The sequence below is a fragment of the Halictus rubicundus genome, chromosome 8 (genome assembly GCF_050948215.1).
Source record: "Halictus rubicundus isolate RS-2024b chromosome 8, iyHalRubi1_principal, whole genome shotgun sequence".
Taxonomy (NCBI): domain Eukaryota; kingdom Metazoa; phylum Arthropoda; class Insecta; order Hymenoptera; family Halictidae; genus Halictus; species Halictus rubicundus.
The window spans coordinates 17,845,819-17,868,857 of NC_135156.1; the positions used below are offsets into that span (position 1 = coordinate 17,845,819).

Below are 23,039 nucleotides of genomic sequence, written 5' to 3' on the forward strand. Positions count from 1 at the left end.
TCCGTACAGCGCCAAAACATGCAGCGGCGAAACGCTCAAACTGTTAGCCAAATGTTACCGACATTAGTTCCAATGCGTACCGCTAGATGGCGATATTACCATTATACCAGCCGTCGGTAACGTTTGGCTAGAAGTTTCAGTGTTTGGCCGCTACATGTTTTGGCGCTGTACGGACGTTTGAACGGACCAAATGATTTTTGCCGGAATTTGTATTGTCTCTTATGGAAATAGTGGCAAGCATTATATGATCCTTGTTAAACAAATAATTTTAATGCTTTTCCGTGGATATTTTTTAACTATAGGGGGATCAAATTAAATCTGAAGGAATGCTCTTTATGATAGGTGCAATAAAGTTTAAAAATAATCATGGTATCATGTCGAAAATCGACCCGATTTTCAGACGATTCTTGCAATAAATTTCAAAATGTATTCCCGTAAGAATTTTTTAACATTTGCGAGCTTAAAACGGAGACCATTAAGAATAGCTTCGATAAAGGAGGGGAAGAACATAAATTATATAATCTCATAAGATTGCGTTGCAAAATTTCCCATATATTTGATCTCTCTGATGTATCAAAGTAAATCCAGCAAAACAATTTCAGTTTGTTTCATTTACAGATGAGACAATATTAAGTAACTGGAGAAACGATAACGCTTGGTGTACCGAATGGAGTCGGATCGGTGTTTTCCTCTTCGAAAAACTGAAAGAAAACACAGTCGATTATCGCAGCCCGCATTAATGCACTATGTAAATCGAATTTCTGCGTCTGCGCTCGCGATCTGCAATATGTTCCTTTCCAGTTAAACCCCGGGTATCGTTCAAGTCGATCATCCGTCGAGAGCCGAGGGCCAGCTTTCGATATTCTCATTAGCATCGCCAGCTATCAGTAGACACTTGTGCAACGCGGGATTATAACGCCTCTCTTCCTGCTGGACCGATCGCAGCCGAACAATTAAAAAATCGATGGCAAATTCGCGCGGCTTCTGACTTCTAAATTAAGTTCAACTGGTCTATTGAGTTTACAATCGGTTAAGAGATCGTTGCGCAGAGATCCAACAAAATGTGGACGTTGTTCCGCCTCGTCCTTCTGTAAGTAATAATCACTATCCATTCTAAACGGCAGTTCTTAAATCGTATTCGTTAAATTACAAAAATTTCTTTTAAAAATCATCGTTCCACCCGCATTTCAAGCCATGACTCGGTCTCTGCGAAGATAAGGCCAGTGTTTGCGCGAAATTCAGAATCAGTCGGGTAAATAATAGTTAGAGGCAGTCTCCGAACGCACAGGAAAAACAGTGATTTCTTTTCGTCCGCCTCACGGTCATTTCGCACCTATCGCGATTGTTTTCCCCGACGAGCACGAGATCTTCGGTAAAACAACAAAAATGAACTAAGCAAAATTGAGCGACGACGATTAGATAAGCAATAGAATTAGTTACTATTTGCTTAGGCTGTAAGACAATGCCGCGCAAGGAACTGCAAATGCTTCCGTGTTTGCGGAGGAATTAAGTTCCGAAAGATTAGATAGTATCCCGGTAATATTTCGGTGCCCCGATTCGAGACCGAAGATGCCAACTGAGAATAGAAATGACCAAAATGGCCAAGTTCTCCGGGTGCCGAGAGAAAGAAACGGGTTCTTGTTAACCGCGGTCTGCCGAACAGGACGACAATTTGGTTGGCAAACTCGAGCGTTTCTGCGAACGAAGAACATTGCAATTTGCGTCACCAGCGACCAAACGTAACCAGCGAGAAGTGCGAGTTCAAGGAACACGATGGACTGCTCGTTTGCTTTCACAGTCTCGACGACAGATGGAAATCCGGGTGATTATCGCGAGTTCACGTTGGCGAGTACAAATACGCAACAACAACCCCGTTCTATACTGAAATATCGATCCCTATTAGGAGCGAGAACGTGAAGACTTTGATCCTCTGCCACTGGTCCCTGGAGACATTCGACCCAGCGGTTGCATTGCACGGATTCTCTTCCTTGAGGAAATTGATCATCACGAATGGCAGCCTGGTTACTCTGTCTTCGGCGTTTCCGGCTGAGATTCGACATATAGAGGTAGGTTGATCCCCGTCGCTGCATCCTCGATACCTTCCACCCTCGGTGTTTTGCAGACCATCAAAGTCACTGGGACCAGGTTGGAAAAGTTGCCGGATCGTGCGTTCTCCGATCTGGAGAACCTGAAGCGGCTGGACCTGAGAAACAACAGCATCCAGGACGCCAACGTTACAGGACTCGGGCTTCCTTCGTTGCGTGAAGTTTATCTTTCAGGTAACGCAAGAAGAATTTGTCGCCAGAGTAAATCAAAAGATCACTAAAACGCCTAATCATCCGATCAAGGGAATCCTCTAAACTGCGCCGAGAGCACCAAGTGGATACTGGACGAGGGCGAGGACTCCCCCGGACGGAAAATCGCCGACAAGAAGAACCTTCGATGCGCCGCGCCCTTCGAGGGCAGACCGCTTTTTGAAGTCGTCGAAATAATCAAAGTCAGCGCCGCGTGTCATGCGATTGCTCGTTTATTCTTTCGGCTTGGCTTGCGAACGCTGCGTACCTAGGGGATTTGCTGTTTCAGACGCTTACAGAGGAGTGCAAGAAGACGGTGTGCGAGTGCGAGCTGGCGTACGTTGTCGGCGGAGGCAAGAAACACTTTCAGACGCAGCTGATGGCTTTCGTTTCGGTGAACTGCAGCGACCGTGGCTTGACAGAGATTCCCGACTTCCTGCCGGCGAACACGACCACCCTTCGTTTGACTGGAAACAAGGTTCGAGTTGAACAGACTCTCAACGAAAAAGAAAGTACGGTTAAATAAATTTTCCCGCAGATACATAATCTGAGGCCGCTCACGAGCAATCCTGCGTACAGAGGCGTGATAGATCTCTACCTGGACGACAATCGGATTGAGAGCATCGTTCAGTTGGAGGGTTCGAGCTGGCTGGATCGTTTCCGGTTGCTCAGTCTTCGCGGGAACGGACTCTCCGATGTTAGTGATTTTTCTGTCTCTCGTTTTACTGAAACGGAACGGCCGATTAGAAGAACTTTCTCTAGAAGTAGCTATACTCTAACGCGGTCTAAGACGCAACCCAGATCCAACGTAGATCTCTGTTTGTATCTGATTGCGACGTTACACGCATTAGTCTGCTGAACCGGGGGATTTACAGTGATTAACATGGTAATTAAAGCTGAAGAGGTGATCAGTCGTTGTTGCTACTGTTTCAGCTGCCTGCGTACGCTCTGGCAAACGTGTTGCAACAGAACAGGAACGCCGTGGGCCTGTATCTTGGGAACAATCCGTGGCGTTGCGATTGTCTTTTTACGCCCGGTTTTCAGGTAACGTTCGGAACGGTTTACTAGCTGTTCTACTCGACGGACGATGTGTATAAGGACATTGGTTTCAGGATCTTTTGATCAAGTACACGAACCTCGTGAAGGATGTCGACGACGTTAAGTGTTCGTCGACGGACGAAGACGAGAATCATGGTAAAATTGTAAGCAACTCGGTTATCGCTAACATGTGCGAGTCAAATAAACTTGAACGTTCTGTTTTATCGAAGATACGGGACTTGACGCGCACGGAGATCTGTATGCCACCGGATGTGGATCCTCTGTTACATCCCCTGGACGTTCTAAATATTATACTGGCGTTCCTGATACTCCTCATCATTGGCAAGGTGCTTTACGACTACTGGTCCTTCAGGACGACTGGAAAACTACCTTGGATCGTCACGAAGATACCGTAGAAAGACAATCGCGAACACCGGGGAACGTTGTTGTTTGGTTGCTTGAATAATTCTAACAGTTCTAATTTCTATCTGGAATTATTTAAGCCATCCTCTAGATTGTAAAGATTGTTACCTTCAGCGTGGATCTCTGGTCCTGACAGTAGCGGCGGTATAGATCGTTGGCTGCCTCCTTCTTCGCAGCGCATTCCCTCACACCTCGACCTGCGTCGAAAGACCGGAATAAGAACTTTGACAATTTTTTAATAACAATCGACAGATACCTTCGCCGGTGTAACCCAACGCGGAACAGGTCGCGATGTAAGTAATACCGTCGACAGAGTTTTCCACTTTTACCACGGAGTACGCCGGCACTTGGTGTCCCTGCTCAAGGCAGAGCCGGTAGAGTCTTCTGTGTGCCGCCGTTCTTGGGCTCTCCGCACCAAGATTCATGATCTCCAACATTCTAAGCGATCGATAGCTCCATTAACGAAGAGATCCTCGTTTCACGAGTTGCGGAACCTACTCGGAATTGGAGAAGTATGCGGGCAACGGTTTCTCGTCGTCCATCTGCCAGTTCGCGATCAGTTGCAGTAGTTTCACGGCTAGATTGTTTTTAGCAGACTCCTCGTTGTCACCTTGGGCAGATGCTGTTACCGTAAAACGTGGGTTAGTAGTTAGGAAGGCTTAACAAATTTCAAGCCGCGAATCATTTAGAAAGTAATTTTAATTCTTTCTACCTTGGAATCCACGGAGGCTACCGCGTACGACAAAGACTTTCGACTTGCGACGATTCGATCCACCGTCGTCGTACACGACCGTAGTGTTGCAGCGTTTCGCGTAATCCTCTAGGAGAGATAACGGAGTCCTTCTACCCGCTTTTTTCGGCGAACTTTCGTCGCCACTGCCCTAGAATCAATTTGAAATAATTGCGAAGAACATATGCGCGGAATTCGGTGTTTGAGGGCAGTTTACCTTAAACGAGTTAACCGCATTGTCATCGTTAATTTCGATCTGCTCTTGGTTTCGAATAGATTGTTCTGAATCGACGTGGGTCGTCGAATCGTGAAGGTGCATGGGCTTTCCTTGTTGATGAAGGATAACGCAAGCCTTCTCGTGCTCTAAACATATTTCGAAACAGTTGACAATCAAATAGGACGATTTCAATAAAAATTGATATAACATTCGAACCTATTCTGTTCTCCCTATGCTCCTTGCTCTTGGAACGCGTTCTGTTCTCGCCAACGTTGTCTTTGCACACGCGAATCTCCGCTGAAGATTTCAATAATGTAAGCTAAACGAATCTTAATCTTGAGAAGCTGAACGGTGACCCTAAAGTTTAAACGATAACATACTTAACGCATTATCATTATTCCCAATCGATGTCCTCATGGTGTTGCTCACTACTCGCTTCCATTCTTCTAAGCTGCGCGCCTCTTTCGCCCTCTGCTCGGCGTCTACGAGAGGACAGTTTTAAACTCGTTACAAAGGCTAAGGTAAACGTCCCAGTGGCTGACCATGTCCCGACATCCGGATATTAATACAACTCGGTATACAATTTGCTTTGAATTTTGCACCAAAAAAATTTCTCTCCAAATTCCTATCCATATGTTTCCGCATTAGGGTCGGTATTTGAGTGCAAAGTCTGCAGCCAACATTCCATGCCAAATTGAAGCCAAACCTTGGCTTCGTTCAGCTCCGTTATAGAGGGCAGATCGGTCGCACTAAGGGAGAACCTAACCTTGATCTGAAAGTAAATATCGAGCCAAATCGGAGTATAATACCAGAGAGGAAATGAAAGTGCTCCCGCCCGGGATTTTAGTGTCCCCGGTATAATGCTGCTCCGTAGTCTAATTTTTAGCCTGGACCAGAACATGCATCATCTTTTTAGCCTGGACCAGAACCTGCATCATTAGCAGCGGATTTCAAATAATTCCAAAATGGATGCTACTTCTATGTTAAAAGAGGGTCTTCTATGCAGGCTCTGATCCAGCCTAAAAGATGATACAAGTTCTAATACAGGCTAAAAAGATGATGCAGGTTCTGGTCCAGGCTAAAAAGTTGATGCAGGTTCTGTTCCAGGCTAAAAAGATGATGCAGAAAAGTGTGGACACTAAAACCCCGAGCGTGAGCACTCTCATGTGTCCTCTCTGATAATACATTTATACACATATTCTGTTTGTTATAAAAAACGGCGCTTTATCTTTCACGGCACTTTGTGGTGTTCACGCACCACTTTTGCGACCAAGGTTACGTCCGTTCTTAGTGCGACGGACCTGCCCTCTATAACGAGGGCTGAACGAAGCCAAGGTTTGGCTCCAATTTCGCATGGAATTTTGCCTGCCAAGCTTGCACTCAATTTGCGATCCATCTGTCTCCGAATTTGACTTAATTTCTTAAGCCTTTACTAAGAAGTCTCGCTAACTTATTAATCGTCCGGATACAGGGACGTTTACCTTACACGCTTGAATTATCAAATAGGAGTACACGAACGTGTGTTGCCCTTAGAGACGGCAGACTTTTCTGCAGCCAAACGTTTCCCCTCCGAAGGATGTTGCACCGCGAACGAATCGCTCGACTGGACCTCGACTTCCCTGCTTCTCGAATCCGAATTCCCACTTTGATGATTCGAATCCGAATTCCCGCTTTGATGATTCGAATCGATGTCTGCGTCGTAAACCTCCGAGTACTGTACACCGACGACCATTTTGCTACCGCTCTCTGCATTCTTCAATGAATAGTCTGTTTGATTACACTGTACAACAAATTTTCATTCTCTTCCTCTTTAAATACCCTTTACGTCTAGATAATACTTACGTCGTTGTCGACGGACAATGATTCCCTCGCCGACAATAATCCGCTCGAATCCTCCGAATCAAGAGTGTGAAAGGACGCGGAAGTTTCTAATACAGTAACGAGGATTCGGTGCAACAGAGCTACTTCTTTACCTAGTTGTTCGATTAGTGGATGAAGCCTACCAGTCTCGTGTTGGCACGGTGCTCGCAGTTGTTGAAGAAGGTCCTCGGCTCGATCGACCAACGCCTCCATGTCGCACAAGAGAGGCGCAGCGTTCGGAAACCTCTCGAGGATCATGTTCCAGATCAACTCGGCGTCCTCGGTACCTTGCAACGACTTCGGAAGAGCATGCTTCTGACACGCGGAATCCCGATGTCGCGACATTCATCAAACACGCGGCTAATGAGAAGGTTGTTTCAAAAAAAATCGCAAAAAGCAAGCTAAACGCTTGGGAGTAGAACAAGAAACGAAGCGGTTTCAAGCCGTTTCGCATTGGCTTGCAAAATTCTTGCGTTTCAACTATTTTCATCCATGTCGACGGTTTCACATACCAGACTGTACAATCAAATTCGATAGCAACCAAACCGTTTTGCATTAGACTCGAAAGCAACGCAACGTTGTTTTAATTCGACGCCTCAGAATGAAACTACTGTAAGCCAAGAAGTTCAAAATTGTCCGCAGCAACCATTGGCAATCAAGCGCAACTATTGACGCGATTCGATGAATTTCTAATTAAATATGATACGGAAGGGTAAACGTAAGCTCTATAAAGAACAGTAGACATAGGCTTGGCATGAATTTTTATTTGATAATAAGACCTCTTACCACTAAATTTATTACACGCGTAGAGTCCGTTTAAGGTACGTATGAAGACATCTTAGTTCTCTAAATGCGAGATGTGTGGTTTCGAATGAAGATGTGTAGAATTAAAATTAAGTGAAACCATATTGGTGGTAACCAAACTGGTTCGGTTAAGTAAACACGATGTACAATTTATTATTCTTAAGCCAATCATTAAATTATATACGTACATATTATGTTACTTGTCAAGTACGTCTCATTTCAATTATTGTTACATTTTATTTTTTTCGATCCACGGTTCTTCGTGTCAGAAATTTTGTTTATCGACAAGATGACGTTACCCGAGTCTCATGTATTTTAGCTACATGAACGACACACGTCACAGGTAATAAGATTTATTACTGTCAACCGTGTTACAAGAAGAATGGACGTCGTAAAACAAGGCATGAAATTGGCTTCTTGGATGTATTTGTAATGTAGAAAAAATAAAAGGAAACTAAAGAGATGAAACTGTTTCGAGTTTCTCTTCCGTAAATTCCTCCCCACTTCCCCCCGCTCCGGTCGCTCTTCCATCCTTGTCCTTTTGTCGTTCCCCATTCTCACTTTCTCTCTCTCTCTCTCTCTGGTCGTTTGTTGTTTTCCATTAATCAACTTTCTGCTTGTTACTTTCTGGCGATTTGTCTCCGTTCATCGGCGAACGTGAACGGCTGCGGCTTTTGCTATGTTTGCTGCCGGATCGGGATCTTGATCTGTCGCCCCTGGATCGTTCGCGACTAGATCTGTCTCTGGAAAACGGAACAACGATTTTAGAACCGACTGACACTACAGATTTGCTTGCACTTGCGCTAATTATATCGATTTCAACTCACTTCGAGGGAGACTTGGCTTTGGATTTGGACTGCGACCTGGACTTTGACCTCTCGGCCTTGGACCTAGAACGAGATCTGGATTTGGACTTTGACTTAGATTTCGACTTTGAGCGGTCTCTTGATCTGTAAAATTATAGTTCAAATGAAGAAGGAGACAGAAAAATTATACGACGTAAGCATAAACAATGAGAATTCGTTCGCAACTTTTTCTCCCGGTCGTGAGGATGCGGTGTGATTGTATTCGAACGAATAACAACAACAAAAAAACAAAAAGAACAGAAAAAATACGATGATCGCAAGAGAGAGAAACAAAATGGAAAAATAAACGTGAGAGAACAGAGAGACGTTTGTTTTTTTCTTCTTCTCAAAAACGAGCCCAAACACAAGGCCAAACGGTATAACATGGGACGTGAGACAACGTGTGACATGTGTGAATACGGTCGAATCGTTGATAAAATTGCGCAAGAAACAAAGCAAATAAATAAAATGCCAAAACAACACAGTCGTAATGAAACAATAAATCGATAATGAACTCGATTCTGAAATAGTATTATGGAGCAGGATACTCACTTGGATTTGGAACGGGAGCGGCTACGCTCGGGGGATTTGGATTTGGACTTTGATTTGGATTTCGAATGTGCCCTGGATTTCGAGCGACTGCTGCGACGGCTACGGCTACGAGAGCTGCGGCGACTCCTAATACAAAGAAAAACATTCCTTTAATGAAGCCGTTAATCCATTGTAATCACGGTTGTAAATAGATCACGGATCTTTATGCAACGTCAACAATTATTTCTGCATCGAGCGTTTCATTTCATTTTTAAATGAGTGAACAATTTGTTGCTCGAGTATCGAACTTGCTATTGCTAATTGAAATTGCTCTGAATTCTTCTGACGATGCTCATTTTAGGAATGCATAAAATCCGCAGTCTATTTAGAAGCGACACAGGTTCATTGAATCGAATGATTTTTGCCAGGAGCAGTGAATAGCAACTACGCAATCTAATTTCTCTTAATGCGATTCTGAAATTATACCATGCATGAAAAAAAAAAGCGAAATAATAAAAATGCAGATCGCGAGTCTGTATTTTGAAATGATATTTTGCACGGTCAATAAGAAACGCAAAAAATGATCTGAAACTGTCTTTTCCGACAGTACCTCCGGGATCGAGAACGACGAGTATACCTTGAGCGAGAGCGGGATCGGCGGCGTGATCGTGACCGTGATCGAGATCGTGATCTCGAGCTTGAGGATCTTGAGCGACGACCACGTCTTTTGTCTTCGATTAGTCTGATCCTGCGTCCGTTCAGTTCTGTGTCGTCCAATTTGTCGATGGCGTTCTTCAGGTCCGAGTACGTTGCGAATTCTACAACTCTGTAACAAGACGAAATGATTCGGGAGATGAGTGATTTTGATCTTGTCGCGATCTACGTTGAAATCTACGTCGAATCGATCAAAGGAGACTCACCCTTCGTTTCTGCGCTGCTTGTGTGCATCTGCGTATGTCACTTCCCCAGCCTGTCTCATATAATCCTTCAAATCCTGAGCACCACACAAGAAAACGAATTAGTAGATCGCAATGACATACGAAAGATCGCTTAACGATTAAAACATTATGATATACGATTAATATTCACGTTATGAATTAATACTAAGTTGTGTTCCTATTACTACTAAGATTAAACGCATAGGTTAAAAGGCAATTTATATGTATTTTTCCTGTGCACTCTTTTTTTTTTTTTTAGATCCACTGTACTTGTCCTACGTAATAGCTCCTTTCCTACTTGCAGACACGTATGCTCGAGAGACTGACTCTATTATCCTTACTGAAAAAAAGGAAAGCAATGTCCTGTCCCTGTTCCGAATCTTCAGTGTTGATTATTAGGTTGGAAATATGTGCTCGAATTTAGTATCTGCGATTGGCGCAACCTTTCTTTTTATGCAATTCAATCATTGAAACAAGTTTTGTGGTTCAGTCAATAGCTACACCTCCACCCTGCAGAAAAACCATGATGGAATCTATGAATTTTCCGTAACAGAGAATAAAATCGTTATGCGTCGGGCCAGCAACAATCATTTTCACGCGCACATATCTCAACAAACATTTCTGCAGAGTAGCTCACAATTACATCACTGCAATAGAGAGAGAGAGAGAGAGAGAGAGAGAGATCGCAAAACGTTGACAATCAACGTAACAAACATCTTGGTGAAAAGAAAAAATAAATAGTCTTCTGAATGAATCTCGTTCTATTTAAGCATACAAAAATAAACAAAGCTCTTACGGTTCGATCGGCAAACTACAAAGAAGACCGTTCAAAAGATGGAACTTGCATAGGGCATAGAGAATAGACAAAAGTAGTTGCTCGTTTCAAATCGACAATGAAGAATGACGTGTGATGCGAGATTCGAAAAAAAGGCTGCCCCCGTCTGGAAACTCTTTGTTATGAAAAGAATATGTAGTTTCAAGGCAGACAGAGACACACACGAGTAGATATGCTCTAGCCGAGAAAAATAAGAATTCTCTGGAATGATCGAACCAATGGCCGATAAACAAAAAAACAATGTTACAGAAATTTCGTAATCGTTGTCCTCGCTTCTCGCGACAAGTTGATCTAGGCTGGAAGAATGATTTTCTCCCCGACGTTGTCGCACAGTGCATAGGTTCAGAGAGTTGGCTCCTCTTGATGTCTTGTCCTTCTTCTAGTTTCCTCTAAGAACGTCGTGTGGTCGTGTACGTCTTCCCACGAATCTTTAGTAGTATCCATCTCTGTCTCTCACTGTGTGTGTGTGTGTGTGCGTGCGTGGTGTTTTGCGGTGTATCCTTTCGTTCATCGGCGGAACTTGTACTTGTGGGAACCAGGTACGGCTTTATGGTCGTGGACTCTGTTGCGAGGTGCGCGCGCGCGTCTTGTTATTCTCTCTATTTTCTCTTTCTTATTTTCTCTCTCGTTGTTCGATCTTCACGTCTCTTCGAGGTCTCCTCTGATCCGTGACACCCGGATGATGATATTCGTTCGGTGTCACACAAATCGTATCCAGATGATGAGCAAACTTGCTTATGAGCACACAGCTTGAACGATCCAACTGGAAAAACGCGTTACCGGGAGGGGGGTATACCGATAACTTCTCCTCCCTTGGTACTCTCTCACTGGACACCAAAAAACAATAGAAACAGAACATGACACGATGGAATTGCCTTGCATAAAGAAAAGTTGTTCTCTTTGACTTTGTTCCTACGTTTCTCCTGTTTCGAACACATGCGACGCGCTCGTGCTACCACGACTATTCGAAATTCACGCGTTTTTAGTCAATTCCTTATGTGTGGTAGAACTCTCCATTCATCTGAACTCAAATTCTGGAAAGATTGAAAAGTGAGACATAAATAAACTACTTGAAAGCACAGCAGGAAGCAAATTAAATTAATTTCCGATGTTGTACAATGTCATACTTTGTTCGATCTTTATAAAAGATTAATTTACCAGACTTTACTACTAAATCACTGTTTTCAGAAGTCATTCCCAAATTGATACTCATAATTCTCCTACTGTATGAACTGCTTGTGTGCCCCGACGAGTTCATATGAATGGAGCTTTACTGTACGCAAACACACACGATGAAGCAAACAAACGTGGATGCCTAATTTCGAGCACAATTATTATAACACTATTGTATTACTATACTGTGAAACTGGTCCCCCTCTGGTACTGGATTTACTCGTGTGTGCACGGTCTCCTCAAGCTCGTCGAATGATCTCAATAAATCTACATATATAAAGAACACCTGACCACTATGGTGCACAGTTATGTAACATATGTATATATAAGTATATATTTCAAGGAATGTAGAGAATACAGAGCGGGTCGTCGGAAGAACGCAACGCTCGAACGTTCCCGCTGGAATTCTGGATGAGAAAACGTCTCGAGGCAAAAGTTGTACTGCCCGACCCGGGCGAGCATGACAATGAATTTCTCGTGTGACTTTATTTCGAAGGTTATTCGAAGATATTTCGTCCTTGGAAATAAGGTCGCACGAAAAATTGGTTTACATCAACGCATGGCGCTGGCATCGAGCAGCACAACTTCCGCTTTGCACGTTTTCCTCCGCGTTCCATTGAAACGGTGACACGGTGTTCGTTCCGAGGGCGATTCGAAGATCTACTCCGAGAGTGAACAAATTTGATCACCGAAGGGTTCCATCTCTTCGGAGCAATGTATTCGTGAGATTTTTCTAGTTGAAACGAGGCCAAACTCGATGGAACTTTAATCATTAGACTACGGATGTTATGAGAAAAAGAAACAGATCAAATGTGAAACGGTAAGATCGTTTAAAAAATTTTAAAATACTGTCTCGCGCCGTTTTCAATTCTACAAAATTATTCGGACGAGAAATAAACGTCTGGCTCTCTCAGCTTGCAATTGATTTCTATTTTGTTGAGTCGTAATTACTCTTTAACATATTAGCGGCCAGGGTCACGTATGTGTGACAATCACGATTACGTATGCCACGCGGAGATCATCAAATGAATTCTGTCGCGCGTCGATTAATTCTAACGCCTAGCATGATAGTGACTTTGCTGTGACAATATCTTTTGTTCATATTTCACAAGAGGATAGATTATACTAATTTCAATCAGAAAAACGTCACGAATATAAGAAGCTATCTAGCTTTAAGCTGTGCCGGCAGTCTCAGCTGTATACATGGTAATCATCTTCAGGTTTGTTCACTCTCCTCGCGAACACCGTGGTCGAGCGTCCGGTATCTCCGCGACTCGGCCCTGTACAGCAACGATAAATGAGAACAAGGTTATCACAAATGTGTAAGTGTGTGTATGTGTATATATATATAATATATATGAAGATATACATAAATATATATATATACGTATATATATGTATAGAATAGATATAATGTATATATCTAAAAGAGTACACTCGGTTAAGGTGACGCATTTACCTTGGGCCCAGGCACCACCTTGCTTACGGACAGAGAGAAAGGCCAGACACAACGGCGCTTGGTCGGGTCGAACGGATCTGTGTGGCGTAGTCGCGGATGGTTCGGGTTTCGGCCCGTGTATGCCCTCATGGGTGGCCGCTGCCTGACTTACTAGATGGCTAAGTTGGTGGCGGTACCAGTAGCAGTAACAGTCGGTAGTGTAGTAGTAACAAATGTGATAGTACAGAGTTAGATGGGGATAGAGATGGGTGTACCTTTTTTTCTTTTCTTTTCTTTTTGGAACAGAAGGACAGTTGATAGGTGTGGTGACGATGATGATGTTGATGACCGTATTTTGGTAGGAGAAAGATTGATATACTCTGCTTTGGATGGTCATGAATCGTTGTGATTATCGGCCATGACAGAAGTCTTGCTTGAGGAGCGATGACTCGGTTGGATGTGGATGATGGGGAAAAAGGTATGTGTACGTTGAAGATGATAGGATATACCAAGGTTTGGCAGGGCGGGGGGGTCAGAGGCGAAGAGTCGATGACCGGTGGTGAACATAGAGTATAATCCATAGACAGGTCATAGTCATTGATGATTCGTAGAAGGCAGACGATTTTCTCTCCAAGACCGATCACCGATGAAAGGATCGCAGATACGTAAGAACCCTATTCGGTGTCACTGGGATTGTCTCACTGGGACTGTTTCGCCACGTATCACTGCGCAAGTAGTAGTAGGCGGTAGGTGGTAGGTGTACCCAGTGTGCCACGCGGCTATCTCTCTCACCCGGGACACCTCAGAAACCAACCTGGTGCCACTTGACCTCAAGGCGGGCCCATCGCGTGCATCGTCATCTTTATCATCGCACATCATCAGTCTATTGGCCCTACCGGTCGCCCCTCCTCGGCGAAGAGGACATGGCTCTTCGGAAAGAACATCAATTTTATTGTTTTTCCTCACACTGTTGGCCGAACGTAAATGAAATAATAAAATTGAGAAAAGGAACACACGTCGAGGAATCGAGATTATAATCGACCGAGCGAGAATATATATTTTGTATATATATTTATATAATTCCGTATATACTTTTTTTCAGTTTAAAAGAGACAACCAATATTGTATATATGTATAGAGAGAAATAGAGAGAAAGAGAGAGAGAGAGAGAGATAGGGAGAGAGAGAGCATCAAAAAAATACGATTATAGACGATTTATAAGTAGAATTACTTAGACGATTAATGTATATTGATCAAGTAAGACTTGGTCCACCGTTTTTTGTTGCAGAGCTAGTTTCTGCCTTTAATTTGTCCTTGGCATGGATATTTGTGTTACGTGTTTTTATATATATATACATATATATATATATGGGACATACATATATTTAGATAGATTGATATATTTATAATCTGTTATGTTCTGATCAAGGATTTCGAAAGATGCAGTGCGTCCTGGTATTTCCCACATAGTTTTTCCCATGCATTCCCGCGGATCGACCAATCGTCAATAATCTTTCTCAACTGTTTGCGCGTGTACGTTGTCTGTCTTCATCTCCTTCGTTGTTCCGTGTCTCTTCCGTTCTCGCACCTCTTCCTCCAAATCAGCTGCGCGCTCTTTCTAATCCAAGTATCATCGGGAGAGTTCTCTTCGAGGCTAAGAGTCACACTTTCCTTTCGAAAATCTCATGCCCTTGGCGTTGCTCTTGTGCTTTTTCATCGTTTCCTCGATTCGTCCCTGTATGTTCTCTTTCTATCACCTGTGCACCTTTCTCGTCTCTATTTTTTCTCAACTCTTTCTGCCCCGCCGTTTTTCTCAGATTCTCATCGGATTCGTCACGTATACACATACTTATTATTTTTTGGAGGGTCTTATTCGGACGGTCGCGTGTCCAAGATTGAAAAATTTCGAATATGCCACAGACTTACTTGATCAAAATCTACATCTTTCATTTCTTTTTCTTTTTTCTTTTTTTGGTCATTAGCATTCGGAATAGAAGATAAGAGTTTGGATGAGTGAACGAACTTAAAATGACGAAAGAAAAATCGAATAAAAAACAGTACGGTACTAAAATGCCGCGGTGGTAAGTTTGGTTCGACTCGGGGATACGTAAAAGTGGCGGAAGAATAGAAAAAAAAAATCACCAGCGAGAGGAAGCATCGTACACATGTATACATAAATGTATATACGTGTACACGTGTGGATTCTTTTTCGTGTTTTCTTATTCGCAACAACAACGTTTCGGTATCTTTTCTTTTTGCATTGGAACCTCGAGTAGCAATCAAACTCACGAAAAATAGCAATCGTCAGTCGGTAATGGTAAAACGACGAAAGCAAGGGTACAGATATTGCTTACCTGCCAGCTGACACGACTGGATAGATTTTCCACGGTAAGGCGGTACTCGGTGCGTGTGGGTGGTCCGTATCTAAAAAAGGGAAACATGGGTATTATATTGTTTGAACGTATCGGTTAGAGCAGGTTTGTCTTGGACCTGACTTTTATAATATGAAATATTTTATGGAAAAACTCTACTGTAAAAAGTTGCAAGAACGCAAGTGAACTAAAAAATCTCAGAAATATTGAATGATATTATGTTTATATAGAAAATTGAATAAGTAAATATATATATATATAAATTGATAAAGTTGATCAACAAAAATTAAGTAGACGTATCGTTAGAGCGTAACATTGGATGTATGTACCTGGGCAATGATTGCTTGTAGCTAGATGCAGTCCTCGTGTTTCTGTTCACACTATCTCTGCAAAAAGGGATGTCATGTGAACAGAAATAACGGTTCGTTGGTTAAACCTTCAGCAAATAACTACAGATCTGCACTCATTGCTCAGGCACACAATCAATCACCTGTTCCAATCGAATCAAATCTACTCAAAATGCAGCAATAGCGTACCTGTCGTGCCGCATATCGTCTCGGCTGTAACAAACACAATACCACACATCTATTAGTCGCCAATTACATTCGTTCGTCACCTCTCTCAACTACCAGTAACTCTATTCACAACATAATGTCTGCGGGAGGGTTATAACGTTATTCTTTTCTCTTTTTTTTCACTAGTCGTTATGCTAATAATCTCGGTACGAAAAACGAAAATAATACCACGGTCAGAGAGACAGATATACACGTATCCTACACGTTTTAACCCGCAGCGAGCGATGCTCCGAATCACGTATGTTTCCGTCGTTCAAAAAAAAAAAAAAAGTTAGATAACAAACATACTCGCGACGTACTCGGGAGAGCAGTCAAATCCAAGACAACCAATTCGAGAGAACTAATTCGAGAAATTAAAAAAAAAACGATTGGCGTCGTGCGCGTGACCGACGGACTTTGTCCGTTTCGTTTGCTAAAAAGGCAAAGCTACGTATTCACGCGTTCTCTAATCTAGAGCTAATCATTTATCCAAGGTTGCGTTTCTTCCCTGTAGGGGCGATATGCAAAATCTTCTCACTAGACTGTGACAACGTACAATTGAAAAATATAACTGAAAACAATGAACGGAACAGAAGATTGATATGTGTGCCAGAGATATGTTATTCTTTTCGTCAGCAAAGAAAAGAACATAAACGGTTGATGATTGCATTTCTTCCTTCAAGTTGCATTAATATTTTGCATATCTCAAGTTGATTGCCATCAGGGGAGGAGGGGATAATGATCGCTCTGATAAAATAAAAAAAAGGATAGCGTGTCTTACGCAGATCGCCTCGAGTCCCCATAACCACCACGGGAGTCACCATAGCGCCACTGGTCACTACCCCTAGGTGTCCCCCGGGCCCTCTCTACAGTAATTCTGTAACAAGACACATTGGATATGCTTACTTGTCTCTCCAGGAGCGTGAGCGTCCGTAGCCACGGTCGCCTCGCCTCCCTGAAACACCCCGTGCTATCTCCACCGCCACTCTGAAACACACCCAACAAAACCCCGCCTAAGTCCTCGACTAATTCTTACTCTAAAGGTGCTTCCTTCCTTCCATCCATCCTTTTTTTCTTTTCCATTCCTCTCTGCTTCCTCTCGAAATCCGTTATTCTATTCATCATGATCATCATCATCGTCAGCATGATCATCATATATATAGATCTCATCATCTTATCATCAGTCCAGCAACTGAGGCGCTGTCCCCTCTCGCTCGCTCGCTCGCTCTCTTTCTTTCACGCTCGTCTTCGTTATACATCCCCATTTTTATAATTTTGCTAGAGAAGTTGCTGTCTTCGGTTTGTTTTTTTTTTTTAACGCGTGTAATTCACCAATCTAAGAACCTTTTCTCATTGCGCACGTGTTTCCTTGTAATCAGGGCTTGAAAACTGTTATAATAGCAATCTTGGTTCTTGAAACGGTCCCGAACAACCTTCGTTCCTAGTAACTGTTATAAAGAGCCAAATTTTCGAGAACTGTTATCTGTTTTTTTTTTCGGTTATGGTTCCGATTTCGATTCCCATGTTGGTCCCACAATGTAGTTGTCCTTTCGGTTCTATATCGGTTCCAGAATGAATTCTTAATCCACTAATTAACGCAAACTGCAGATTACTGTGTACGTGTAAAATCATTATAGAAGAACAAACATATATATTATTGTATATACACATGTTATCGGTTTTCTATTCAAGCATCGAAATAAATAAAGCGGGGCGGCTACATATTGGTCACATTCACACGCACTATATTATTCAGGATAAAAACATTGATAGATTGGAAGTATCGATTTCTTGTTTTCGCATTTACGATGTCTGACTTTCATTGACGAGTAGAACCGTTTTGGAACCGATATACGAACCAAAATAGGAGCCGTAACTGAAACAGATAGTGGTTTGAAATTTTGGTACTACAGAACAGTTGTTCGGAATGAATGTTCCTCGTAACTGTTTGAAACAGAACCTTTATATAACAGTTTTGTACAGTAATTTTTCGAGAACTGTTTCAAGCCCTGCTCATAATTGACTGGAGATCCCCTCTAACATGATTAACGGATAAATAATGATCGCCAGAGAATTATGGGAAACATTGATGTCTTTCTTTCTTTTTTTTTTTTTGGAAAAATTTGTATTGAACGCATTTTTTTTTTAAGAAGCAATATACATTACTTTTAAAATGTTGAGGCATTCTTGTTTTTTTTTTTGTAGAAGTATCGATATATTTATATATGTGTAGTAATATATAGTCATTATTTACGATCGGGGAATTGATGGAAGTAGTTCAAAATGGCGGCCAAGTCACATCGGCTATTTAAGTAAGATGCACTTTTATTCCAAAACAAATCCAATCGATAATTTGGAGGACAGACGCCGTTCATTGAATGCGTTAACAAACTTAAAGGCAATAGAAACGAAAAGAAAGTGTTTGTACATATTTGGCAATTCAAAATTATACAGAAGCAACAGCAGATAATATTACTGGTACAAGATAAAATGTTCGAACGGAATTAGAATGAAATATCTTTGAACGTGTTCCGGCTTCATTTATATTACTCGAAGGAAATAATAGCGAAAATAAGAATCTGAATTGGCAGATATCGTTCACTATGTTACACCAGTGACTTTTATTCACACAATTGACTATCTGTAACTTTATGCATAGGCAAAATGTAAACTGTTTTTTTTTTACGTTTGTTTCATCTGCTTTCTTTGTACTTGATAAAATCTCTATGATGCCTTTAATTACGAATATACAAACATATCTGTGGAACGTTTAGAACGAAAGCACTTCACTTAATATTTTAATAAAGGGAATTGATAAAATATATTGTCAATGCTATTGCTTCTCATGAACAAGTCTACTTATTTGTGCAACATTAACAAATACAAGCAACTTTCAAAATTTGTAAAGAGATAGTCTGAATTTGCTATGCGATCATACTTAGTTTCTATAAATTACGAATGCTAATGTTGCACTTTCAATATTCGAAAATTTGTTTCTCTTAAATATCCTAGAAGAAGGCACAATTATGAACTACAAGCTTTGAATGGTACTTCTTCGTCTGGTACCAATAATATTATTAAAAGAATTTAAAAGTGGATTAATGATCCACAAATTAGATATGTATTGAAAAGATATACTAATCATGCAAAACATGCTACCTACACCATTCTCCTAACATATGCTTTTCTTTATCTGTATATAAATATATATATATTTATTTATATATATATATTTATAAATAAACGTACGTATCAATAAAATAGTACGCATTACCTTTCTCCTAACAGCTCCTTTCCATTGAGCTCATAGACAGCGTCATCTGCATCCCTATAGTCATCGAACTCCTGCGAACAGAACAATTATATTATAAATCAAATTACAACAGAAGGACAATTTTCAGATATTACATGCAGCAGAATCTTATATTAACCGTATGATGCAATTGTTTACTAACAGTTACAGAACATACCTAGCTTAAGATGTTACACGACAGAGTATTGAAAAAAAAGTAAATCGATTAATAATTTCAACAATTCTGACTCTATACAATGATAGAAGATATTAGTCAGATAAAATTCCATTGCATTAGTTTCATTTTGAATAAACATTGAAAATATATTTGTACATGATACTGTTTGTTTTTACCCCAGAAGTACTAAATAATCGAGTGTCGGTTACTCGTAACGCAATCCTCTTTTGATTAAGTATAACTTACAAACATTTCGTAGATTATTCGATGAAAACCAGCACACATCTCCGTTATGCAGCCATAGTACCAATGTGTTCAGGGCTCAAGGTAGGTCAGATCAACTCCCGAGTTATTTTCAAAGTGAAACACTTTACACTCTACACGCTTTGGTCCGCAATTAAGTTTTATACAAACATTCTTTTTTTTTCTTTTCTTTCAATAACTTAGTTAATTTTCTTTTGAGAAATTCAAGATTGAAAACATGAGAGAATGCTACAGGCAACAGATTTGAAACAATACGGGACCAAACAGAGTGTAGCAAAGTGTTAGGGGCGCATGTAGAATTTTGTACAGTACTTACAACAAAGCCGTAACCATTCTTGATGAGGACATCACGGAATCGACCGTAGCCTCTGAAAAATCTCTCAAGGTCTCTTTCCCTGGTGCCGTATGGAAGCCCACCGACATAGACCCTTGTCCCTACCATACTGTAAAAAAACAATTGAACCACATTAGACTTACCACAAAGGCAAATCCATTCTTCATAGCGACCTCCTTGATTCTACCATATTTCCGGAAGAACTTCTCAAGGTCGCGCTCTCTCACCCGGTATGTTAATCCACCAACGAATACTCGGGTGCTCATTCTTAAAGGAAAATATAAAAACACCATACATAACAGGCTTCCTTAAGAACCTGCCATTTTTTTTAGTCACATGACAACATAAGAACCGTTACGTTAAATTTTTTTCTGGTCATTCTGGCTGAGAATTGCAATGCAGTTTGTGAGACTGACATTAGCGATATCGTTTCATTTTTTGTTTTTCTCTCCGGAAGAGACTTTCATTGAGAAAACAAACATCAAAAAGTCTAGGTTCTGATATTAAAAGATAGCTCTTTTCTAGTTATTATAGTTGATATTATGTATAAATCGATCGAAACAAAGTCACAAGTGCAATAAAGAGGTGCCCTTAAGAAAAGAAACTACAAGGCCGTCGCTAAATCGAGTGTTACACGTTTCTTTGTCATACAACCTTTGTTAATCATCCCATACAACACATTTAAATAGCAGGACCTTAACAAACAATACAGGAATGATACCACAAGCGTGAATTTAACTTTATTGCAATGATCTTTAATGACAAGGAAAGGGCTAGTGACATGCTGCTTATTGTAACAACGATAAAAATGTAGAATGTGTAAATTAAATTATGCATTTTAGGACTATTAAGTGTTAATAAACGCATACGCAATAAAAAGAGTAGAAGCATTATAGAACTCTATAAAGAAATATTCTCTAAATATTATATTTAAGAAACGATAAACTCGCTTTTGTAAAGATGTAAATGAAAATTCGATCGATTTGCAGAAGAAAAATTTTGTTACACTTCGTTTCTTTTTTTTTCCCCGTTGGAAGCGTAACAAAAACCATACTTTTATTCGAAATATTTCGATTTAATATTAAGCACGTCTCATGCACTTGTAACAAAAAGAATGTTGTTTATATACATTTTCAAATAAAAAAATGTGTATCAACATTCAGTGCATTAACCAGGCATGAATCGCTATAGTATATACTTTCAATTGATTACGTGTTCATGCTTACTCAGCCAAAAACGTGTTCAGTCAAAACGGTGAATGTTGAACATCATCCGTATTCGGTACTCCAATAAAAATTTCACAAAAATACGATTTAAACGTATGCAAATCAAATTTCGTTTGAAAATTTCAACTTTCCCGCCTTTTCGTGTCCCGTTGTTACTCCATTAACTGCGCATCAGAATGTGTCATCCTCCATTTTATTCGAATTGTACCGAATTCGTTTGATGCAACCAGCAAAAATAATAAAGTAAGCAAACTCAAAAACAATTCTCGCGTGAATGAAGTTCTAAATCTCGATATTTTTTTTTTAAATATGTAATGGCAACATAGATCTTAAAGTGTATACAATTCGTTACCCATTCATGGTTGTTTAACCTGTTAGCCCTTGCTCGCAGAAGTACACTTAAAAATGAATAAAAGTTTTATTTACACTACTACATATTTTTGGTAAATAAATATGAACGACGAATCACGAAGCTTTCGTCGGTTAACAGGTTAAAGTCCACGACAAACAATGTACCGTTATAGATCGATTACTTTCGTCTTATTTATGTGCTCTTTCAACAGTTAAATACCGACGGTACTTTGTTTTTCAACAAACTCTTATGAATCGTAATCGACGAACAATATTTACATTTGGGAAACGAGAGAAAAAAAAACACTATCTAAAAAGTACAGTATGTTCCACGCGAACGAGAACGCGTACTCTTTTTATCGGGGACTCGTTTCATAAAATGGCGGTCGTCTGATCGCTCGGAGCAATCTTCCACCAGTTATGCGAGGGGACACGTAAACAAAAAATATGGAAGATAAGAACGCGACATCCGAGAATAAGCAAAGTTACTCCGATCTAGCGAAAAATTAACCGTGTATAAATCTACAACATTTTTACCGCCATTTAAAAAGAACGCTAGACGATTAACGACACGCTTGTTGCGTAAACAGTAACGAATAATATCAAAACGAAATATTTCAAGTCATAGATTAATCGCGAGAGGAGTTGAAAAAACTATCTATTGCGTCGTATTTCTTCTGTTTGGTTATAAGAGGGTTTTATGAACGAGCAGCCATGTGACGCAGAATACCGAAAGTTAATGCCACGTCATTACGATACGCTATAGAACTTTTGCGACAAATACGTTTCATTGAAACTATATGGGAGAGAATCGAATAGAACACTGGATTAATGAACAATCCCGTTAACGCGTTACAACAAGGGAAGCTAACAGTCGTCGCGGATCGTCGTAAACGTTCTTTATTCGTAAAACTAGATATTCACAAAGAATTCACTATTCTGCTAATGGACGCGGTATTTGGGACTGAAGAACATGTTTATAAGCTTACCTGAATACACGTAAAACAACGTTGTCTTGTCCACTAAAACTTTATGCTGTTGAACGACACGATACCACTGAAATTACTAGAAGAAGTAATGATCGGCGTCTGAAGCAAGATGGCTCGCCGCAGTAACGGAAACAAAACGGGGTTCACAACACTGAAAATAAAGCGGTCGCCGCTTGGAGTCTCGACGGCAGACGCCCAAAGCTGAACATTTCCAATAATTTCACGAGAAATAAAGCGATTGTACTTAAATAAATAAAACCGGACATTACGAAACACGTATTGTTTTTATTAAACACGTAATCTGTTTACCAATAAACCATAACTGGTCCTTTTCTCGCCGTTATCCCTTCCTT

General features: G+C 40.9%; 3 protein-coding genes across 16 annotated transcripts; 1 reads left to right on the forward strand and 2 right to left on the reverse strand.

Annotated features, from left to right (window-relative positions):
- Positions 1-625: 625 nt before the first annotated feature.
- Swi2 (Protein singed wings 2) lies at positions 626-4,922 on the forward strand. 2 transcript variants are annotated; one of them, XM_076792736.1, is made up of 10 exons: positions 626-1,090; positions 1,664-1,822; positions 1,904-2,066; positions 2,123-2,279; positions 2,349-2,497; positions 2,584-2,772; positions 2,833-2,991; positions 3,228-3,338; positions 3,407-3,496; positions 3,563-4,922. In XM_076792736.1, the coding sequence occupies exons 1-10, from the start codon at positions 1,062-1,064 to the stop codon at positions 3,746-3,748; spliced, it is 1,392 nt and encodes a 463-aa protein (XP_076648851.1). In that variant the 5' UTR covers positions 626-1,061; the 3' UTR covers positions 3,749-4,922. The 2 variants fall into 2 exon arrangements, with proteins under 2 accessions (XP_076648851.1, XP_076648852.1); XM_076792737.1 differs by having other exon boundaries at positions 1,907-2,066.
- LOC143356724 (uncharacterized) lies at positions 3,843-6,907 on the reverse strand. The gene is made up of 10 exons (XM_076792635.1): positions 6,706-6,907; positions 6,545-6,630; positions 6,221-6,482; positions 5,083-5,184; positions 4,919-4,999; positions 4,703-4,848; positions 4,468-4,636; positions 4,254-4,377; positions 4,012-4,193; positions 3,843-3,952 (listed from the first exon to the last, which is right to left on the reverse strand). The coding sequence occupies exons 1-10, from the start codon at positions 6,905-6,907 to the stop codon at positions 3,843-3,845; spliced, it is 1,464 nt and encodes a 487-aa protein (XP_076648750.1).
- Positions 6,908-7,427: 520 nt separating this feature from the next.
- On the reverse strand, positions 7,428-22,845 carry B52 (serine and arginine rich splicing factor B52). Of its 13 annotated transcripts, none has more exons than XM_076791704.1 (12): positions 22,687-22,845; positions 20,103-20,229; positions 19,327-19,397; positions 16,834-16,929; positions 16,035-16,058; positions 15,828-15,884; positions 15,481-15,550; positions 9,663-9,736; positions 9,380-9,568; positions 8,764-8,889; positions 8,194-8,256; positions 7,428-8,109 (listed from the first exon to the last, which is right to left on the reverse strand). In XM_076791704.1, the coding sequence occupies exons 2-12, from the start codon at positions 20,226-20,228 to the stop codon at positions 7,968-7,970; spliced, it is 1,038 nt and encodes a 345-aa protein (XP_076647819.1). In that variant the 5' UTR covers position 20,229; positions 22,687-22,845; the 3' UTR covers positions 7,428-7,967. The 13 variants fall into 13 exon arrangements, with proteins under 13 accessions (XP_076647819.1, XP_076647811.1, XP_076647813.1 ...); XM_076791696.1 differs by having other exon boundaries at positions 8,194-8,316; XM_076791698.1 differs by lacking the exon at positions 16,834-16,929 and adding an exon at positions 16,959-17,039 and having other exon boundaries at positions 8,194-8,316.
- Positions 22,846-23,039: the final 194 nt, after the last annotated feature.